The sequence below is a fragment of the Patiria miniata genome, unplaced genomic scaffold (assembly GCF_015706575.1).
Source record: "Patiria miniata isolate m_02_andy unplaced genomic scaffold, ASM1570657v1 HiC_scaffold_30, whole genome shotgun sequence".
Classification (NCBI taxonomy): domain Eukaryota; kingdom Metazoa; phylum Echinodermata; class Asteroidea; order Valvatida; family Asterinidae; genus Patiria; species Patiria miniata.
In genome coordinates, this window is record NW_024037070.1 from 3,491,736 (window position 1) to 3,514,382 (window position 22,647).

General features: G+C 39.0%; 2 protein-coding genes across 3 annotated transcripts; one reads left to right on the plus strand and one right to left on the minus strand.

Annotated features, from left to right (window-relative positions):
• Positions 1-908: 908 nt before the first annotated feature.
• Positions 909-12,967, plus strand: LOC119739161 (F-box only protein 15-like). 2 transcript variants are annotated; one of them, XM_038213992.1, is made up of 15 exons: positions 909-1,083; positions 2,870-3,070; positions 3,720-3,824; positions 4,740-4,862; positions 5,206-5,298; positions 5,760-5,969; positions 6,873-7,008; positions 8,021-8,103; positions 8,771-8,826; positions 9,261-9,359; positions 9,786-9,901; positions 10,359-10,420; positions 11,719-11,756; positions 12,151-12,230; positions 12,729-12,967. In XM_038213992.1, the coding sequence occupies exons 1-15, from the start codon at positions 950-952 to the stop codon at positions 12,816-12,818; spliced, it is 1,626 nt and encodes a 541-aa protein (XP_038069920.1). In that variant the 5' UTR covers positions 909-949; the 3' UTR covers positions 12,819-12,967. The 2 variants fall into 2 exon arrangements, with proteins under 2 accessions (XP_038069920.1, XP_038069921.1); XM_038213993.1 differs by having other exon boundaries at positions 2,873-3,070.
• A 1,632-nt stretch (positions 12,968-14,599) lies between these two features.
• Positions 14,600-22,137, minus strand: LOC119739163 (ras-related protein Rab-22A-like). The gene is made up of 6 exons (XM_038213995.1): positions 21,707-22,137; positions 20,953-21,029; positions 19,657-19,738; positions 19,160-19,231; positions 18,354-18,576; positions 14,600-15,473 (listed from the first exon to the last, which is right to left on the minus strand). Exons 1-6 carry the CDS (start codon positions 21,743-21,745, stop codon positions 15,346-15,348), a joined length of 621 nt encoding a protein of 206 aa, XP_038069923.1. The 5' UTR covers positions 21,746-22,137; the 3' UTR covers positions 14,600-15,345.
• Between the last annotated feature and the right edge of the window lie 510 nt (positions 22,138-22,647).

A 22,647-nucleotide genomic window follows, 5' to 3' on the forward strand; every position in this document is an offset into this window, starting at 1 on the left:
CGTATTTTCACGCGAAAAAAATGACCTTAACTTGCACGGCCGTTGTCCGCCATCTTGACTTCGCACAAAGCTTGGACTACACCATTTCAAGTAGGGGTGTGTAGGTAATGACATTATCTTGTCATAAACAACAGAGGGCGCCTTGCTGCAGACTAGACAGAGGGATACCAGATCTGTGTGAGGACTAAGGATCGGAGGAGTGGTAGATCATTATTTTGTGAGTTGTGTTTATGTTTTGGTCTTTGCAGATATTTTTAACACTGGCGACCCCGGCCGCGTCCCTCTCTGTTGGTTTATTGTACAACGCTATCACCCTTTAGAATAATGGTATGGTCCGCGCTGCCACTGAGGCAACATGGCGGGTGTTCGGCAGCCGATTTCGGAGCGGCACGGAGAGCCAATTTTCTTGAACTAAAAATCGCGATTTTCAGACGTTTAACCTATTGATTTTAAGCACAAATCTTGTTTCTGTCCATACTGTATGGGTTACATACTGCTTTTGTCAATTTTAATGCATTTTGGATGTGTTGACGCTGTGTTGACGCTGTGTTGACGCTTTGGAGTGTGTTGACGCTGTGTTGACGCTGTTTAGTATGACCGGGCCAGACGGCTGCAGTCCATGTCAGGCAGTCATGGCACTGGCAGTGTGTTGTCAATCACAACTATTTTGCGCATGTTACTTCAGCACGTTAAATCAGGCCACTGCACTGGTTACATAGTTTCATCAAACGTCAACTTGATAGATTCAGTGACTCTACGATCGAATTCAGGTGAAGGGTCCGATTAATTCATCGACTTAATAAACGAATCGCTATAGAATCTTCCCTTTTTACCCTCTCAAGTCTCATTACAACAAGGCTTACCTTTCGCGAAGATCGCTCGCCGGCGCGGCACCGCGCTCAAGCGTGATAGCGCCCTCAAGAGTTGAACATTTTCGCAGAAATAGTTGATGTCTGTTGCCGGGCGGTTGCTACTCCTTTTTGGAAAAAAAATGTCCGTTTTCAGACATAACCAACAGTTGTCAAACTACCTTGCCTCACACAAGAGTGGCACTCATACCGGAGGACATAACACCAACAATCGGTAGAGCTTGTTTGCGAAGGCTGTTTTGTAGTTTGTACAAGATCATGTTCATCACCGAACTTCACAATTGCCTAATTGCAATTGCGTAATGTCTATTTACTCTGATGAACAAGAAGCAAAGCATGCATTTTATCACAAGCTGGCTATGAGTATGGCCTATACTATAGTATGGGGCAATGAACCAGTCAAAGTATAAATTAGGCCCTACTTTCCAAAATTAAGTACATAGCATATTTTTTATTATTAGAATAGAAATAGTCCGAGTAACTTGGACCCAACTTATCGCCTTTTGACGTTTTGTAACATTTGGACATGGTCTGGCGATAGTCGCCAGACCATGTCCAAATGTTAAAAAAGGCGATAAGTTGGGTCCAACATGTCCAAGTTACTCGGACTAGAATAGAAATATAATTAATTTGGAAATAAAATTCAGATTTTGAAACTGCACGTCTTTAGAAATTAAAGAAGACATAATCTGGAATTTTTTTTCAAGGACGTAGGCCTACCATTATCCGAGTAACTTGGACCCAACTTATCGCCTTTTTAACATTCAGACATGGTCTGGCGATAGTCCATGTCCGAATGTTAAAAAAGGTGATAAGTTGGGTCCAAGTTACTCGGACTAGGCCTACCAGTCGAGTCATCATGACCACAGGAACAATTGTGATTGGTCAGTGTTGGTGGTGTGAGCTTGAAATCCTGATTCTGATTGGCCAATATTGGCAGGGTCATTATGCATTTATTCATGAGTAATGAAATTGGTATCTGAAAAGGGATTCCCCAAACTTTTTTCAGTCTGAGGGATTTATGATTTTTGACATAATCATATTTTTTAATTACAAACACCATGATGTGTGAACAGACGATCATTAAATTCTTGATATGTAATGAAGAGGAATCAAATGACAGTTGTAACTGGTTCACTGCCCATAGGTTTGTACGCAAATTGCCTGGTTTGTTTTTTCGCTTGTACCCCTGCCCTGCAAACAGGGCACTGGGAAGGGCAGATGAGCTTCACAGAATCTTGTGAAGGAAGTGGGGATGGCATTCTGCGTAATTTATCATGACCTGCATGTATGTATAAAGCATCTGGCTGCAGCTGTAGACGGCCGTTAGCCAATGTGCGCAAATACTATCCAAAAAGGATGTGATTTCTTTTCATTGCGGACCATGTGGACAAAATTTTGAGCGTTGAATCATATGCATTTCGTCGGCCCTTCATGAATTCGAAACGGAGCCTGAGCAACTGACGGGAGTTGAAAATTTACAAAACAGATAAGTTTTACAGATTTTCCTACATTATTATGCTTTTCAACCAAAAAAAGGCGCCGCTTTTATGAATGGGAATAAAAGAGTGATGAATGACTCGGTCTTAACGGCCGTTTCAATCCTTGCAGGGTCATGGTCGTGATGACTTGTAGGTCACAGGTCACGCAAAATCTATCCAATCAGAGTTTTAATTCGTCGGCCCTTCCCAGCGTCCAGTTTGCAGGGCGGGGGTACGAGCGAAGGTTTGTTTGTCATTAATACCCAAGATGCATTGTGTATATCAAAAAGGTTTAATGTGGTTGCTGTAAGTGTTTAATAGGCCTACTGCATTTATCTTCCAACAGGTACATGTATATTTTTTAATCCGTGACATTTGCTGTTTTTGTAAGAGAAGTTTTAATATTTGGCATTCAGGTTAAATAATGAAGAATTCTACTCAACAATTTCAACAGGACAATATTCTTCAGATACTGAGATAGGCTATCATCAGTTTTTCTTTATCATTTATTTCTGCATGCAGTCTTGAACCACGCACCACAGATCAGATGAGAACACTTCAATTACATGACAGTAAGAGTCACGCTCAGCAGAGGCACCAGACTGATGCATCTCCAAGGAAGTCATCAGCAGCGAGTGGATCTTCTAAATCCAGAGGGGTGAATGCTGTGAAGGGAAGGAGTGCAATTGGGTCAGGAAGGAGAAGAGCAAATGTTGATGAGTATGTATTGCTGTCTGTAAAAGAACTCCAGCCGTCCATAATAACGATCGTCACATGCAAAGTTAAACCGGCATGCTTTGCAACTTTTGACTGGCGTGTGTAAAACTTTATCAGAGAGTTTCGATTTTTGAATATTTGAAAATTCGGTGAAATGCAGTCTGAATAATCGAATACTAAATTAATCGAAAATTGACATTCCTTGCATGGGTGTGAAATCTCAGCTTTAAAGCCGATCTCAGCTTTTTTTTGTTTTGGATTTCAGCTTTTTTTTTTCATCTTTTTCCCTCACTTGCTGTGTACAAAAGTATAGGAGATTTCCAAAGTTTAGCTTTTTTACACCTTTTTCCAGCTGTTTTCAGCTATTTGTAACAGTGGTCACTCACACCCCTGTCCTTGGTTGTGTAAATTGTCTACTGGGATTCTTACAAAAATTCTTCCTTTTAATTTTCTGATAAAATTGAAAAAGTATCGTAGCCCCAAATTGGCAATTACTAACCCTCAATTAGGTTGTATTGAGAAAAGGTGGCATCAGGACATTTTCCCCCCCCCAACATATTTGCAACTACTAACCCTCAGTTAGGTTGTATTGAGAAAAGGTGGCGTCAGGATAATGCATTCTACCCACCTTTGTGGGTTTGTTTTTTTACAGTCTACCTGATGAAGTTCTGCTGAAGGTGTTTGGCTTCCTGCCAGCTGACAGCCTGGTGACCTGTGACTGTGTCTGCAAGCGGTGGCACCAGTTAGCCAATGACGAGTCAGTATTTTACAAAATTCAAATATGTCATGGGAGAATATCTTGAGGCCCTTCCCAGGGATGATGGTCTGCAGTGCAGCTGAAAGTTTCAACCTTGTTCACGCAGCAGCATTCAATTTGGAGTCAATACCTCTAGGGAATTTGCAAGTCTGTGTCTTTCCAGATTGAAATCTTAGTTCAGAAAATTACTAAGCGTAGAAATGTTTTTGTAGTAAGCACCAATAGTTAGCGGATAGATTTTCATGTGGCATGTACATGTATTATTAATTGTGACTGAATCTCAGCTTATTTGCTCAGCAGTAATATTTGCTGCACAGTATCAGGCTCGATACCTTGACCAAGATTGAAAATGAAAAATTAGAGCTGTATGTCTGTTTGAAAACAGAACACAGGGCTTTTTTGCATTTTATAAATGTTTATGTTTTGTTGGTCCTTTTGCAGACACTTTTTAGAGTGTTTAAAACAGTAAAAGGTTTTTCACAATTCTTTTAATAATTCCAAAAATAAAGCTGACGAAAAATAAAGAAGAAACTAGGGAGAAAAAAAATCAGAACAAAAACAAAGGCTTTTTTGCAAATTTTCGAATTTTTAAAGCTAAAAATTGTGCATGAAGGAGTGTTTTCAGACTGAAATGTTTTGAAAATTCCATAAATTTGGAACACGTACAAATGCATTTTAATGCCATTAGGAATACATACCGGTTCACTCCCAGAAAGCATCAAATTATACATGATGGATATGTAGCTTGATTTTATCAGGATCAAGCCTCTCTTAGTGAACAGTGGAAGATTTCAGTTTTATGGAAAGAACTGTATGCTCATCATACCAGCTATGGAGACCAGATTTACTGTGCTGCCTAAAGCAGTCAATATTTGTATGTTAAGCCTTGCCTTGTCTGTTTGTGTCTTCATGTAGCTCACTATGGGAGAGACTGTATCGTTCCTATGCTGCCAGCAAGAGTGAGCTGGCAGAACGTCGGCTCCAATCTGCTAAATCCTCTGACCCCAAGTCCAGCTGGAAAGCCAAATGCATTCACAAGTAAGTGTTCTTGTCGTCAATCATAGAGGAGACTAGCTGTGATCGAATTTTGCATTGGTGGAATGTTAGACATTTTTTAGAGAATTTCCTCTTTTCACATCTTATTGATGGACAGTTGTTCTTGAATTGTGGGGGAGGACCTTAGATTCTCCCCACCCCTAACGGTGTTCATTGTTGTCTGTTAATGTTTAATTGGTCTTGTTTGGGCAGGTGTATAGAAAGACAGGTGTATTTTTGGAGGGGTGTATGGGTAATAGTGGGGGAGGACCCCAGTTCTTTTCACCACAAATGGTGTTAAGTGATGTCTTTGATGTCTACTTATTAATTGGTCTTGTTTGGACAGGTGTATAGAAAGACGCAATGCGAGGATCAAGACGCTCCTTAGCAAGTCCAGTCCCTATACCCACCTGCCAGCTAACACAGACAAAGCAATACAGTAAGTATGTCATCAATTAATGTCAGCTACATTCAATCAGTGGCGTACTTAAGGGGAACTAGGTGGGTTTTAACAACTATCAAAATGCTTTTTGATAGGCTTGGGAATTTCTCTGTGCCAGAATTAGAGAGAAAAAAAATCAATTTCAAACACAGACCCGAACATAATCCATATTTTTATGCGGGTCAATTCTGTTGAAGTTTATTAAATTTTCTGAAAAAAAAGTGACAGTTGTGAAGATGAGCGATCTCCAAAGATCAGCGCACCAGGAGAGCTGGTAGATCTGTTTTGTCTATGAAAACTGTGACTTCGGAATAAATTCTTCAGCCAAGGGAGACTGGAAGTCAATTCCAAACAGAATCTCGACTTTTTGAGTTAAAACAATTCCCAGAATATTTGAGTTGTGCAAGCCTACTCTCTAAACAGACCCAGTGATCCCTATAAATTCTCTCGCCTTGCAGAAAACTCGGCATTGGCTGGGAGCTGGTTCTGAGAGACAACGACAAGGCTGACCACTCCTTCGCTCAGTCAGACGGTTACCACTTACCCACCTCCAGCACTGTCAGGTGGTACCACCTGCAGTTTCCACCAATCAGGAGCCTGAGATGCCTGTCAATCATCGCCAAGGCACCTGTGTTCTTCAAGAAGGATGGCAGTGCAGCAGATAACAGGTGAGGTGTAGGATATGGACCACGTTCACAAGTACACCCCTCCTCATTTACGAAGAGGAGAGGCCACTGAGTGAGACTCTGGAGTGCATTGCTGATGGTGTCTGATGCACAAGCAAAGATGCTATGTATTTTGCACATTCAAAATAAAATCAGTCCTGCATTCAAACATGCAATCTTCAGAATACACTTAGTTCTGACGCTCTACCTAGTGAGTTATCCATCCCTGTAGTTAGCACCCAAAGTGTCATTTTCTCTGTTAAGAAAACTTCTCCAAAGCTATGTAACCCATGCTGACTCTGTGGTCATTAGCCTATTTGAGATATGGCAAACACAATAGACAAAACAGATCAGCGCATCAGGAGAGGTGGTAGATCTGTTTTGTCTATAAAAACTGTGACTTCGGAACAAATTCTTCAGCCAAGGGAGACTGGAAGTCAATTCCAAACAGAATCTCGACTTTTTGAGTTGAAATAATTCCCAGAATGTTTGAGTTGTGCAAGCCTACTCTCTCCAAAGCTATGTAACCCATGCTGACTCTGTGGCCATTAGCCTACTTGAGATATGGCAAACACAATAGAAGGGCATTGGTTGATTTGGGTCAAGTTTTTTGTATTTACCCAAACTAAACAGCGCCCCCATGTTGTGTCCGCCATACTTCAAATAGGCTAATGGACAAGCCAAACAGTATCATGATGGGAAATAGTAGATTGGAGAAATCTCTCACAAAGTTTTGAATAATCCACTGAACCATCAAATGAATCTTAGTAGGTTTACAATATTTGATAAATAGAAGAAATGACTGAAATTGGACTTGACCCATGACCTCTGAAATATGTTACATTGAGAATTGTTTATTCTTATTAAGGTTTGAAAAACTTAGAATTTCTTTGTGTTTTCTTACAGTCCATGTCAAAGATCTCTCCTTGCTCAACATGACCTACACTTGGGTAAACTGTCCACCAATCATCAACCAGTTGCCCATGATGACCTCATTGACCTCAGGGTCATAGGTCAGAGTATTCTTGTGGCCTCTTGGAAGGTTTGTGTTCCATAATGAATGTTTACAAAGGTGTTGATTTTCATTGAAATGATGATTCTGAACAATGATCTAAGAAAGTGATCCAGTTTATCGTGATGAGTCTGGTTAAAGGAGGCTTCTTGTGAAATCATAGGCCAAGTTCACAGAGCTGTCCAGCTTAGAAATGAGCCATGCACAGAAACAAAGTTTGAAGACAAAATGTTGTTGTTAATAATGCTCCAAGTTGTTTGTGAACTACATTTTCATCCTTTATTTCATTGCATGAAAATTGCAGATAGCAGATTTTGTTGCACCTAGACTTATGTACAAATCGTCAGCAACACCACGAAGTAACACCCACGTACATACCAGTAAAAACTAGCGATCAGAGAAAACGGCATCTAAAGTTGAACGCCTTCTAAAACAACACTTTGCGTGAAAACAGCAGAGTATTTTCAGTTGGGTTTCTTGTTGTGAACACTTGATTAACAATTTATTAAATCTGCTATTTTTCACCCGTTTGTGTATTAAATCAACAAGAAATAAGAGAAAAATGGTGAGTGTTAGTTCCTGAAACCGAAGAAACTGTACAATGAAACACTCTTCAATGTATACAACACGAGGAAAGTGCAACTTCAGGTCAGCGCGCGCGCGCTCATACAAGGAGAGTGTTACTTCGTGAAAACGTTTTTGCTTACATTTGAGCAGAGTGCGCGCCATGCATTGCAATGATAAATGGAACTTGAGTGCTACTTCGTGAAAACGAAAAGCGTCACTTTTGCGCAAAGGTTGCCATGGATAATTAGCGTAAATATTAAAGTAAAGCTCTTGAAGCTTTGAAACTTGATGCAGTGGTAGGCCTTGATGAATAATGTTCAAAAATGTAAAAAAACCTGAAAATCGAAAAAAATATGGTTTAACACGTAGAGTGTTACTTCGTGGTGTCGGTGACGAAATATCTGCTGTATTTATTTCAATGTGAAAAATTGTAAAATGTTTGAATTTCAAAGCTGGCTTATTGTTGATATGATAGGATGGAGGAGAATTGGCATTTATTTCAGCTAGCCTACACAACCATGGCTTGGTACACAGATGCACACAAGGATCCCTTAACAGGTAAACATTGTATTTTAGTTTTCTTTTTGACTTGATGGCCAGCAAAAAAATAAAATGTTGTTGAACAATTGTAGATTCATAAATTTTCCATTCAATAGCAGAGGGTGCAATTAAACACAAAAACCGCCCAGGCAAATTGAACTGTTTATTCTGAACCTTAAAATGAGCTTTCGTTTACAAGTTGTCAAATTCTGTGACAAAGTAATTGGAAGAATATGACAACTCCAAATTTATAGTGCTTATTTATTTTTGTCTGAGTATGTTCCGTGTCAATTTCACATTTTATTAGCAATGTCATAGTGGCTGCAGATATTATTATTATTATTATTTTATTATTAATCATTTCTGGTAATGAAACCAAGGATTCCTCAAAAGCGCCCTAGGCACTGTAGCTCGCAAGCCTGAAGAAACCTGTGGAGAGAAGACAATGAGAAGAAATTACAGTTTTAGAGGTGGGAGGAAAAGCCCAGAAGAATATTCTGAGGAAAACCCACGGAATCAGGTAGGGACTGAAAACCCAATCCACATGTTGGCCCAGGCGGGATTCGAACCCGAGTCACAGCGGTGGAAGGCGGGGAAAGTACCACTACGCCAACCTGACTCCCCCAAGTGTAATCATGTATGTTTTAGCCACGTGACAAACTTTGTATTTCTTTTTTTTAAACAGGCCCTATATAGTACCATCTCACAAGCCCAAACCTGATGACATAGACCCACAATACGGTAAGCATGGTATGCCCCCCTCCCCCCCCCCCCCACCCGAAATGATATTTTTCTAGTAGCATTGATTTTAAAAAGTAAAAGTGCAGTTGGATTGGGAAATTGTTAGTATGCATTAGATGCACGTTGCGTACTATGTACTGTACATGTATAACTATAAATTACTCGCTGTTTCAAAACCAATTTTTCTGTTCAACTTTTAACAATTAAAAAAAAATGGTTTAATTTTACAGTATGATGCAAATTCAGATATGTAAGCAAAGCGAGGCTAAAGATTACGTCACAAATGTGTGTATTGCGCAGATCCTCAAACTAAATGTGATTTTGGACCGTATCACTGTAAATCTGATCTTGACCATAACCGTCTCTGTAACTTTTTGTAAAACATTTGATTCCATGAAATGATGATCATGTACTTTTGTGTGGTTGTTTTCTAGGCCTACATGATTACACTTGTGTAGTAGAACTACGCAACCAGCGCAGTGTGTTGTGGGGACAACAGTTCAAAAATGTCCACTGCGTCAAGCAACAAAAAGGTGGAGAAATACATTTCAATGCAAGATTTTTTGTTGTTAATTTAAATAGTTATACATTTTGGATTTAAACTGCTCAAAAGTTGTTGCTTTTATTTTTGTTATTATAAGATGGAATCTGTTTTATTTGGTTTATTGGTGTTCTTATCTTCACGCCTACGTTTTCAGTAATTCGAAAGAAAAATTGATCTGGGGCACTTTGTGTTAAAAAGCAAAGGATTGTACTAGACCAGAAACACTAAATTAATCTCCCCAAAAAATTAACTTAAGTTAAAAGCTAATAAATTATCTGATGAAAATGGAATGTCAAATCGAATTAAGAAACACGAACACTTGAATTTTTAAATTTAATTTTGCAGTAGTACTGATTATCACAATAATATGTTTTAATTGAGAATAAATGGTTGATCTTTTCTCCATATTTGTCAGAGGAAGGATTTGCCAGGTTAACGCCAGTCCAGCCAGATGTCATCAGCGATCATTCCTATGCGTCGAAAAAGCTGCAGTTGCCATGGAAATCAGATTTATTCAAAGGCATAGTGCAAGTATGTATTGATCTGTCTGAGTGGAAGTTTAGTCCAAACCCTCCCTCTCAGTTTAAAAAAAACCCTCAGTATGAGAAAGAAAACCATGATGGTATACCTGAAAGTTTTGAAAAGCATTTTTAGGTGCGTGGAAAGGGCTTCCCTTTCGTGCTTTTTTCCTGGGGGGGGGAGGGCAGCTCGGCGGAAGTTTATGGGACAGAGAAAACCAAGTTGACTGATTATTTGTGCATCAAACACGCTACTTTCTTTTGGAAAGTCTTGAACAAACAAAAAATATTTTCTCAGCTAGGTGTTTTATGCAGTGCTTACTGTTGTACAGTTGTAATTGTAGATTAGAATTAAACAAAATTTAAAATTCATGTTAGAGATGGATAAAGTTTTTACAAAGATGTCTGTCCTGGAATCATTTTGGAGAAAAAAATATATCAGTTTTGTTTATCTCTGATCATATTTCCAGGATTTCTGTATCCTTGATGTGACTATCCACGATGAATTCTTGAAGCCCTTCTGGTGCCTTAGGTAAGGAAAACCTTTTTATCGTGGTGATATTTTGGCTCCCCTACTGACGAATCCAGGCACATGATCAATGTACCCTCACGAGGCCCCCTTCAATGGAGAAACTATTGTACATACTATTGTACAAAGCAACTGCCCCGTGGCGGATTATCTGAACAATAGCTAGCACCATGCTTTCACCATTGATGGGGGCCTTCGTGATAGAATTGGTAGCTTGCCAGGATTGGCCTATAACGACAACTCATTGCTTCTTTAAAAGGGCCCATACAATGTAATTTTTGGTAATGCAATCCTGGGAAATACACCTTTGTGTCCTATTTAACCTCATTTTCAATGTTTGTTTTGCTATTTCCAAGGGTATTTTGGTGCCCGTTTTTCTGCTTGTGCCAATTTTCATATTCATGAGCAAATGTGTGATGTCATTTCAGGCAGAAACCCCAATGTCCAAGCTATTTCAGCACCAAAAGTTGGCAGAATTTTTAATGTTTTGCTGTTGTAAATTTTCTTTTCTTTGGTGATTGGTTTTTGTTGCAGTACATGGCAGTAGGCCAGTGAGCAAACTTGTCTCACAAATATATTCAATAAGCAATTTCTTTGGTTCAGAAAACAGAAACTAGAAACCCCTAAACTGAACAGTGTCTTCCTGAAATGACATCACAACAAAAGCGCCCTCGGTTTTCTTGAAAAGCATGGACAATTTGTAATGTTTAAAGAAGTGCACTCTTCAATAAAATTCACAAAAAAGGCATGTCAAATTGTTTTCATACATTCAAGAGGAATAGAAAGTTGCACAAAATTATGTTCCTTAAAACATTTACTTCATGGGCCCTTTAACTGTAGTTAGACCATTCAAAACACCTCAAAATCTGGGTGCTGGCAAATTGGAGGAAAAAATGCTGGACCTTTTAAAATCCTCCAGAATTTATTGTTACTGCACTGCCACACCTTTCATTTCCTTTCGAAAGGTATTGAAATGCAACTTACTGAAATTGCCCACAGAGTTGCTTCACCTTTGGAAAAGTCCCAAAGTTCCAGCACTATTTCACCTTTCAAAACCCTTTTAGTCAGGCAAATTTAAAATGTTTTGAAAGGTCTGATAATTCTCTTTGCCAACTGCACTGGGCATAGCAGGGTACTTAAAGGACAAACTGTACAGTTTTGTCCCCTCACTCGTTTAGCTGCCTGGACACTCTTTTTTTACCGAAAGGATTACTTTAAGATCACAATTCTCTTCTTTGAGGTTTTAGTTATTGTAAATGCTGAGAAAAATGTCCAATTTGTTCCAATTGTTTTGTTCACAGTTGCCCAGTTAAGGTTGCGAAAGCAGTAGATTCCATAGGTGAGTTGTGAATGGGGTGTTTTCTTTCTTTTTTTGGAATAGTTTTTTTTTAAGAGTACTTAAATGGCTCTAAATTATTAGATGGTTATAATTTTTGTTGTTGTAAATTCTACAGAATGGAATAAAATCACTTTCGTGTGCAAATACCCTTAACGATGTCTTTTTGACCCAAAAAAGGGAATTTTTTTTGGGGGGGGAGACCTAAAACAACACCTACAGGATTTTTACTCTAATAATACATTATGTGTTTTTGTTTTTAACTTTCTAGTATTACACTATTTTTATGTTAGTTTTGTGTATATTCCCAAGGGGATTTTCCCTTCTGTCTACAAAAAAATCAGTTTATCATTTAGACTAAATAAACAAACAATGAGTTCTGTTCATATTTTTGCAGTGAACTACAGCTATGATGGTGAAGCCTATGTAATAAGTCACAGTGGAGAGAAAGGCAGTGTCAAAATCAACTTAATTTGGGTGGGTCTAAAACAAAGAGTTCAGTGTACATGTATAGCTTTACAATAGAGGACAGACACACAAAGGGAGAACAAAAGATCCTTTCAGTCCTCGAACGTTGGCTCTTTTGTTGAAAACGGTCCTCGATCATACAGCTATGCGCTTAGTCTATGGGAGAGTGTTATTTTAACAGTACAAAGGGAAACACAAAGCATTGTCCTCAGGCGTATAGAAATTCACAACTGTGTGTTTGTGTCAATTGTTATATTTGAGTGTTTCTCTTTGGATGTACGAGTAGCTGCCCAAAGTTACTTGCTCATCCTAACGAAGGCTACGGTGTCTGGTGTTCACACATGCACTGCACTGGCTCTTTTTGTACATCATGAGGCTACACAAAGAAAAAAGAGGAACTTACAAGCAAGCAAAGGGGGTTCAAACACCCCCCCCCCCCCAATGCCCCTACTCCTACCACCAGGGTACAGACCTGACAAGTTACCCTTGTGTGCATTCCTTTTGCAGGATCACAGCAAGGAGCAGTACGCAGTCACTGGAGTCTTCCTGGATATTTCACTGGAAGCAATCAATGCCTGGTTCTCTACTAACTACTGACCAGTAGAAACCAAGAGAGTTGTTGTCTTAGTCAGTCACAAGTCAAATCACAAAACAATCACAAGTCAAACACAATACAAATCAAAAGTCAAAAGACAAGTCAAATCACAAGTCAATCACAAGTTAATCACAAGTCAATCCCCAGTCAATCACAAGTCAAATCACAAGTTAATCACCAGTCAATCACAAGTCAATCACAAGTCCATCACAAGTCAATCACAAGTTAATCACCAGTCAATCACAAGTCAATCACAAGTTAAATCACAAGTCAAATCACAAGTCAAATCACAGGTCAATCACAAGTCCAAACACAAGTCCAATCACGAAACCACAAGTCAATCACAAGTCAAATCACGAGTCACATCACAAGTCAAATCACAAGTCAGTCCCAAGTCAATCATAAGACAATCACAAGTCAAATCACAAGTCAAATCACAAGTAAGGTCACGAATAATGAGGGAAGACCAATCCCAAAGAACTACCATTGTCACAATTCATCTCAGTTGCCTGTCCCTTGACTACAGACTTGATAACTCATGATTGTCTTGTAATGATGGATTGTAAGGACTTGATTACAGATCTGGCTGCTACCCGCTAAAAAGACAAAGAGAAAACTACCTCAGCCGAACTGATTGACTTAGAAATCTTTTCTTATATTTTCCCTTTTACTACCTTTAGAATCTTTTTTTTGGGGGGGGGGGGCTAAGAGGTGCAAGTCAGCTTTTTGTTTTGTATGATTTTTTTAGGCAATATAGACCTGTCTGGCTCCTTGACTAGCAAATTCTATCCCAAGAAAGAATCAGTAGAAACAGACCATTCAGTACAACAAAATCTTGGACAACAAATTGTTTTTATTCAGTTTCTGTTTTTATATTAAAAAAATATTTGTAATGTAAATTTTGCTTTTACTGTTTTCAGAAACATTATTTTTTATTATTTATATTATAAAAAGTATCTGTAGCGAGTGCCTTTCATGTTTTACTATCTACAATAAAATTGGATACATTATCTAGAAAATAATTTCTCACCAAATGTTAAAAGGCTGATTCAGGCAAGATTAAATCACGAGTGCCTTACTGGATGTGAAATTAATCACAAATGTTAGTATTAACTAAAAAACTAATTGTACTCCAAGTCATGGGCGTCGCGGGGGGGGGGGGGGGGCAAGGAGGAAATAAAAAAGAAGGAAAAAAAAGGAAAAAAAAGGAAAAAGAGGTGCGAAGCCATAATTATTGCTGTTAATTTGATGGGGGGGGGGGTAGGGAAAATGCTCCCCTGCTCACGCTCGGAAAAATGATAAATTGAGAATAGAATGAAAAAGTTAAGGAATTTGGGGGACAAATTTACTTTGCCCCCCCCCGGAAAAAAATCCTGGTGACGCCCATGCTCCAAGTATGTAGCTGATATAAGAACAAACTATATCACTTGATTTTGTTGGCAAGTTTTATCGTCATATTCCCCTTTACTATCTACATGTAAATATTCAGTTTCTTTAAGTACAGGACCGGCCTGTCACTACGGAAGGCTAAAAAGTGTACACCTATACCGCTCGCAACAAATTGTCAAAATATGCAACCAAAAACCATCAAATGGTCTGAAAGCTGTGCAATGATATGGGACTTGTAGCAATCACTGATGTAGTCACGACACTTTCCGAGACCTTTCGACCTTTCATACTTTTGATCAATTTATCTTTAAAAAAATATAGAATTCTATATTTTTATTAGTATGAAAGAATACTGATTATTTGAGTCAACACCCGTCAGGTAAACATAAAAAGGTTTTTTTTCGGAGCCAAAATCAGTGTTATCATTTCGAGAACCATGCTTGTTTTTCATAAGAATGATTTTCTTTTTGCGTCGGGTGATGTAAATCCAATTAGGTTTTGCCCTTCACCGACGTATGAACACTGTATACTCGGTGTGTTACCTCCCGAGTGAAAGTTGGGAAAAATCACTCGGGTGGGACTCGAACCCACGACCTCCATGCTTGTTTTTGTTAATTCAATGATACATGTACTTTGAAATCCTACTTTAACATTGACAAAGCCAACTTCAAGCCGATTTGAATATTGAAAAGGAAAGCAGCAAGGCCTTGAACTCGTCAGTTCATGTTTAATACTGAAATGAAAGTTGTGTTTAGTGTCGCAGATAGGTGATGGGATTGTTCATTTGATGATACAAGCATGTAATTTGGTACACATTCAGAGTATGTCATGATAAAGATATTTTGCTACAGGGCCGTCGCAGATTTGTCCTTTGAAAAAAATATATAGAATAACAAGCAATGGTAGCCATACTGAACATTTTGAAAATTGCTTGTTTTTTTACGTATATTTATTCAAAGGACAAATCTGCGATGGCTCTATAGCCAAATATCTTTCTTAAGACATACGCTTTTATCATCAAAGTGAACACCCCTCCCCGAAAAATATTTCCCCTGCCCCACTAGTAAGCGTTTGTGTGGTGTCTCGTAAAATGTCTCAACTACTGTCTAAGTCTTTAGTCTTTATAATCAAACTCATCATTTATGTTAATCGTCCGCAGCATCTATTCTTCGTCTCCTTGTCCTCCTTCTGATCCTTTGCTGGGTCAGTTAAGATCCGCATCCCGCACGTCTTGAACTCCAGGTCTGGCGTCTGCATGAGCTTCCTTGCTAGAGTTTTGCAAATACAGAAAACTCAAATCGCAAAACAATTTTGGATAATGATAATGTAAGCCTACCGGTACGTGGCACGTTCTTGTTTTTCAGCTTAGAGCCTTCACAAGTTGTATCTCCAATTGACCAATACTGATATAAACATATAGGTGTGATGAACATAAATTTAATATGATTTGTATTATTTTGTGGTTGTATTTTGTGCACTTTTGTTTGTTTTATTGAATGAATTTCATGTGGCAATTCTAACATCATAAACGTGAAATAAGATTTTGAATTTGGTTTTGGCTCACCAAGTCCTAATAAGTTACAACTTGGACTACTTAGTTACTAATCATTAAATTCCTGGGTTTAAATTTGTGCAAGTCAGATCATCCTTATCAGTTTTCTGACCCCTAACCAACTTCAGTTAGGTAAGTTGAATCATCAAGACCTGGAGAGAATGCATGCAGCCAATTTAACGTCACTGACTTTTACAGTTAAAATCTTGTGGTACAGTCGATATGTAGCAACTTTATGACTTGGAACTTGCATGAGCTTTCATAATCAACTACATTCATTAGAAACATAAAGTAGGTCTGGTAGCTATATATATCTATTCTACCTTATTACCTCCGTCAAGCGTTGGTTAGTTTGTTGGTTGTTTGGTTGGTTTGTCTGTTAACAAGATAGCTCAAAAAGTTATGGACGGGAAAATGTTCATGAATTTCTTTTTAGGGGTGCTCCTTGGTACAAGTACAAATCGATTAGATTTTGGAAGTGTTCCGAATCTGGGTCTGGATCCTGGATTCTTTTTAAGGATTCTTCACCAATTATGCGGGTACTTCTTTTGGGTGAACCGACAATATGGCGGGGAATTGTTTAGCCTTGGCAGAGGTTTGCGCTCTCTGAGTGCTTTCTACTTAACTGATGCGGCTATTCAAATGATTGGTTTATACGTTTGCGAGTCTGATTTGAGAGATAATCTGCATTTAATTTATTCAAAGTCCTGCTTTGTCAGAGGCAGGTCTACGCAAAACAGAGAATCGCAAATTTAGGACTACCCCGACACGGGACGGGTTCATTATCATACTCGGCGCAAAAGTGGACGCTTTTTTCATGCATGACGTCACAGCAAGTAGAAAGCTTCTTATTAGTCAAAGCTTGAGCACACTTTTTGAACTCCGGTTAATTTCGCTGCAAAAGTTTTGCAACGGCAACTTATTCACCTTCACGTGTGTAGTATTTTAATCAACCTTGTCATCGAATTGCCAAAGTAATTACCTGTCTGTAATTTAGACATCAAATTTACGAGCGACTCCATAAAATACAGAGCGAGTTTTAGTGAGTCAAAGTACCCGAGTTGGAGTCATGTTATCACTGACCCCAGTGTTACAAATTGAATTAATCATAAATTGAAATAAAAGGGAAAGTATTTATCTGTCTGTATATTAATTTTGACCTTTGATTATTGACGTACAGACAGATATTAATGCCTTGTTATCGAATGAAAAGATAACAACTGTCATAAGTATCGTGAATCATTTTCACTGGTACTTTTAGACTTCCCATTGCAATCCTTTTTTTAACGGGAAGAGTAAAAAAAAATACAGGGTGTGCGTTCTTTCAGCAAAACGAAAACAATATTCATACACATCCCTATGTGATTTGTTTTCCTTTTGCTGAAAGAACACTTACCTTTTTGTGATCCGTGGACTGAAAGTTGTAAACGATGGTTAGTGTTTAAAATTCCGTAACTTGAAAATTACATAAGTGATTTGAATGATTCTTGTATTAACAGAAAGCTTATGAATTGGGCTTTCATATCCTAGATTTTGAAACTGCCACATGCAGAACTTCACTAAAACAATGGTCCAGACATTTGGATTTCGCTTTTTTTTTTTTAATCACCCTGTACAACAAAGTCGTGTTGTGTTTAAATTGTCCTCAATTTACTGAACTATAAGTTGACTTGAATTTCGTTTCTGATTTGATTTTATTGTTTTTGATCGTTTTTGGTTTTTCTTTTTAGGCTGTTTGTTGTTACTGAACTTGATTTTCTCTTACGGTTTATTTTGTTTATGTTCAGTCCTATTTCCCCTGATAATTTCGGATCCGTAAAGAACGTACACTGTAAAAAAATTTGCCCGTAATTTTACGGTAAAAACACTGTCAAACGGGTTGCCAACAAAAGACCGTAAAATTACGGTCAGTTACGGGTTTCCAAAAATGACGGTGACCGTAATTTTAACGCGAATTTCCCGTAAATTTAACGGCAATTTGCCGTTAAGTAATGGAATACAAAGTGGGTGGCGTCAGAGCTGAGTGTAGGGGTAGGGAGGGGGGTAGGTTCCAGTTGCAGCAGCTGGGAGTGGGGTATGCATACGTCTTGCAGCTTGTCTTTTACACGCATAGTGGTTTTCAAATCACTTAAGGTGAAATTATCTTTAAGTTGTAATTTTCATTTACAACTTTTTACCGATCCCACAGAAAGGGGTCAACCTATTGCTGGTCATCACCGCAGGATTAGCTGCTTGACTCTTCAAATTTCGCAATACCAAAGCTTTGACGTCCCAATGATCAGCACGTAGCGAACGTTGCGTGAGTGCACACGAATCACAGCTTTAAAAACTAGGCGGTTGTGAGGGTTTGAAAGGGGAGGGGTTTTGAAAAGTTACGAATACAAACCATTGTGAATCCCAGCCTGCGTCAGGGCACCAAGTTTTACTGGAAATGCACGTAGCACGTTCTTTCTTGTGACGGTTCGAGCAATAACGGTTCTAAACCGTAAACAATACGGGAAATGGACAGTGTTTTTACGGGTTTTGTTTACAGTGTATAGAAAACGGCTTTCACGTGCTGCGTTTCTTTCGTTTTGAAAAAAAAGGTTGTCCTCACATAGTTCCTTGAAGAATTCGAAGACATTGCTTCCGGTCTTGGCGCTGACCTCCATAAAGATGGCATCGTGTTTCTGCGCAAACTCCATGCCCTCCTGCGCAGTGACCTGTCGTTGGTCGTCGCCTATGTCGCTCTTGTTCCCGAGCACAGCCAGGGCGACGTTCTCTGGCGCGCCACGCTGGGCCGACCGCACCCAGTACTTGTCCAAAACTTGGAAAGAATGCTGGACGGGGATAAGAAACGGTATTAAGCACTTATATGACCTGTTTACTAATAAATTCATAATTATGCACACATGCGCATAAATGGGCCTGGCAGCAAGAGGCGAAAGTGGTCCATTAAAAACGTACAGGGCTACTAACATTCGGGTCATTTTCTCTCAATTTGTCCAAGATTTGTCGCTTCTTTTTCTTTAGCAACGCCCCTTAAATCGCCATAGGCATTACTTCCTGCATGGCCTAAAAGCTAAGTGTTTTTTGGGGGGCACAGAATAAAAACTTCAAAAGTTGCTATAAAAGAAGGAAATCAGCGGGGCTCCTTTCCGTGTGCTTCGAGGTACCCATCCACCAAATCTCGGGCCGAATGGCGGTGCTGGATGTGGATGAGTCATAAGAAAATAATAAGTTATTCAAATGAATTGAGATTCAAAAGGCTTTCCATGGTCATTGTTTATTGACTCTGACCATTATACTTGTGACTTGAGCTGTGTAAATAATGCTCCAGACTGCAAGTTACAAACCTGCCGCTACCTTTGTGTGTGAAAAAAAGTCACAGAAACTGCTTTGATTCGAAACCTGAACACTTACCGAGTTAGTGATGTCGTACACTAAGACCATAGCACTTGCTCGCCTAAAGAATCCCCGTGCTAGCGAGCGATACTGTAGTGGAAAACAAAGCAAACATCTGGTAATGTGAGTGGTGGTGTGTGGACGGCGGAGGGATATCGAGTGAAACGAAGAAAGCCGGTCCACAGTGTTTGCGCACACCTGCCCACAGTGTTCGTGCACACCGCTGGTGACCTCATATCTTTGAGTTCTCTTTGGATTTATTTTGTTTAAGCAATGATCCGGGGTCAAACACTTCCACGTAAATGTAAGTGCATTTGCAAAGGTGGTAAGCTACCCACAGTTCTTTGCGTTTCCGGTACTCAGGGTTTTTTGGGTGTTTTTTTTTAGAGACGTTTGCAGTACGTAGGGCGATGGGTATAATGAGCTATCTCACACTCGGCGTGGGGTACTTTTGTCCTTTCTGTAACTTCCCCATTCAAATCCGTAACATGCGTTGGAATCCTAAGGAAACATACCCGTTCCTGCCCGGCTGTGTCCCACAAGTTGAATACGTGCTCGACGTCATCCACAAGTAAAGACTTTTCCATGAATGCATATCTGAAAAGATGAAAATAATAATAAACCACAACCCCCCGCGTATGACTGAATCACCGGTCTGTTCTCCATTTCGTGTTTTGTAAATGTTCGTCTGTGAAGAAATAATTTGGATATAAATACTAATACGAAATATGTACCTGTAGACTGAACATACATACATACGTAGTAAGACTTACATACATACATACATAGCATCATTTTTGCGAACATCAGTTTACAACCGCTCTAAAGAAAATGCACAAACCGTTTTTTTTTTAAGAGGGGAAAGGTGTCTTCGTTTTCTTTTTGAACACCCAGTTTTGGCGAAGGCACATAAAAGTCGCGTTTGCGCATGCATGGGACTTATAGTTTGTTTTTAAATATAGTTACCGTTAGTATAAGATTGCATTGTGGCTATTCTACTGTGCGTCCGCGCTTGGATTAATTTCGACCCTCAATCATTCGCTAAGTAAAACTGACAATGTAATTCTTCCGTGAACCAGTTATCCCTGTAAAACTTACAATCGACCATAAAAAAACTTGCAGTCGAACGTCGACAATTCAGGAGGTTTACCGGCTGTTCACACTGGAGTTAATTTGACTAAATTGACAACAGTTTCCGTTAGTTTTATTTAAAGGGCCATGCGATGAATTTTTCTTCGGAACAAATTTTGTGCAACTCTCTACTCCTCTTTAATGCACGAAGGGATGCTCATTGGCTCACTGCCGTGTACGAACCACCGAGGAAAAGAATATTTATTACAGCAAAATATTAACAATTCTGGCAACTTTTTGTGCTGAAATAGCTGTAACATTTAGGTTTCTGCCCGGAATGACATCATAGGTTTGCACATGAATATGGAAATTCGCATAAGCATCAAAACCAAAAAGGCACCAAAATACCCTTCAAAATGGCAAAACGAAAATTGAAAACAAGGTTAAAGGGAATGTACATCATTTGCTTTTGCTGCAATTTTCAGAAATAAATGGATTTGGAGGATTAGTATGTTATAGCAAGTATTGTTACACTGACTTGTTTCACGTTTTGGGTTCGTAGATGATGGAAAACTAAGAAAACCAATCATATTCTTGTAGTCTGGTTCCCTGACGCCACTTAAGATGAACGGGAGCAATTTATAGAATTTGTGGAATTGTAAGATCATGAGAATCAGTCTAGCAGGCTTGTAGTCTTCACAGGTGTGTAATCAATTGCATTTAAACTCAATTGAACTTACCCTATTGTTGGTATGGTTCCAGTAAATCTATCTTGGTGAAATCTGAAGGCAACGCACGACTTCCCCACGCCAGTATCCTGTCATAATGTATTCGGTTACTCTTATCACAAACCGGCCAGTAAGTTTTGTTTCTGAAACTTTATTTTAAAATAAACACTCATCAAATAATTATAACTAATAATTAATGGGTCAGGGATGACTATTATTCACCTTAAATACCAAACGGGGAAAAAAGGAATAATATTCAACCTATATACAGTTTTGGTGTGCTTCTGGGCGAAATATTGTGTGTACAAAAAATGACCCATCGGGATATTTAAATTTAACCGTTCTTTGTTTTTTCTTCTTGGAACTAATTATGTTACCGATGCGTTTTTATGCTAATTATGCAGCCAATGCGTGCTTCTTTGTGGGGCATTAACAAAAGCTAGTTGGGTACACTTTATTAATATGAACTGAAAGTTTGAACCATCGCTTGTGGTGTTGTGTTGTCAGTCGTTATAATCACAATCGACCTTCAAGTTATGCGCAGGTACTGTATACATGAACGCGGAAATTAATAATCCCACATTGGGAATGCTGAAACAATAATGTGCACATTATGCGAAAGCCTCACGTGAAAGTACAAGTACCACAGCTTACGATATACAGTTACTATAAAGTGGATAGACGGAATGAGATTCAGGGAATTCACCGAATCATATATCATTCAGTGTAAAAAAGAAGAAAAGAAGAAGAGGAAAAGAATACTCACCCCTACAAAGCAGACCTTCCATGTGCATCTGGTCGCCATGATGTGTGCTCAGACTAGACCGAACTATACCCGGACAGCGAGCTGACAGACTTTTTTCCCTGCTGTTGAAACTAGAAACTACTCCTCTCGGCATAGTAATTTATTAAAACATGAAGTTGTCATAGTTCATTCAAAGCCTCTTCAAACAGTCCAGAATACTTTAATAAGTTTTGTTTGGCTTTTCACTGTGGTTTTGCGCAAAAGGTTTTACGCATAATGCAGTGGAGTGATCAGCCACTATACGGCTATTATGTACCATGTATTATATGCTTTTGATGTACGCTTGAAACAATACAACAACTGGCTGATGCAAAAAAAACAGGAAATTTACCAGGGGAGAAAAAATAGGATCATCAGACAAGGAAGTAAAAATGCTGTCGCATGGTATCAAGAGGACAACGTAATACAGGAAGTTGACCGCATTTAAATACCGGTAAGAGAAGTGAGGTAGGCTACATAATATCTTCTGTTGTGCATGTATACGGGTCAAGTTTGCCAGGCTGGTCTTTTGTCACCGAAAATACTTTCATTTGCGTTTCAAACTAATGAAATGAGTCACCCTGCGTGGCTGGCGTGTCGTGCCATTGATGTTTGTTTGAGGAAATGCTTGTGCACATTGTTCCTTTGGATAAAAACTAGCGGAGTTCAGCTTTTTTAGGGAACCGAATGATATGAGGTATTATACGGTATCTCAACTCGTGCTGAGACTATCAGAGTTTCGCACCATAATTAAGCCACGATTTATGTGTCTCGCATAGTTCAAAATGAAAAGTTTATTTAATCGATCAGTTATATGGGGCTTGAAGACAAATTCTTTTTTTGGGGGGGGGTGCTTGTTTTTCCTTCACTCGAAGAAATTTGGTTGTCATTCCTGAGAAGGCTTTAACATTGACCGTCAAAAT

Bases quoted from the DNA above. Each gene is read 5' to 3' on its own strand.
- LOC119739161 (XM_038213992.1), top strand. From the start codon at position 950: ATGTCTGTTGCCGGGCGGTTGCTACTCCTTTTTGGAAAAAAAATGTCC. The intron at 1,084-2,869 runs GTAGAGCTTGTT...TATTTCTGCATG, and splicing joins GGACATAACACCAACAATCG to CAGTCTTGAACCACGCACCA. The intron at 7,009-8,020 runs GTTTGTGTTCCA...TTGATATGATAG, and splicing joins TTCTTGTGGCCTCTTGGAAG to GATGGAGGAGAATTGGCATT.
- LOC119739163 (XM_038213995.1), bottom strand. From the start codon at position 21,745: ATGGCGACCAGATGCACATGGAAGGTCTGCTTTGTAGGG. The intron at 21,030-21,706 runs GTGAGTATTCTT...ACATTATGACAG, and splicing joins GGAAGGTCTGCTTTGTAGGG to GATACTGGCGTGGGGAAGTC. The intron at 19,739-20,952 runs GTAAGTTCAATT...TCATCTTTTCAG, and splicing joins GGAACCATACCAACAATAGG to ATATGCATTCATGGAAAAGT.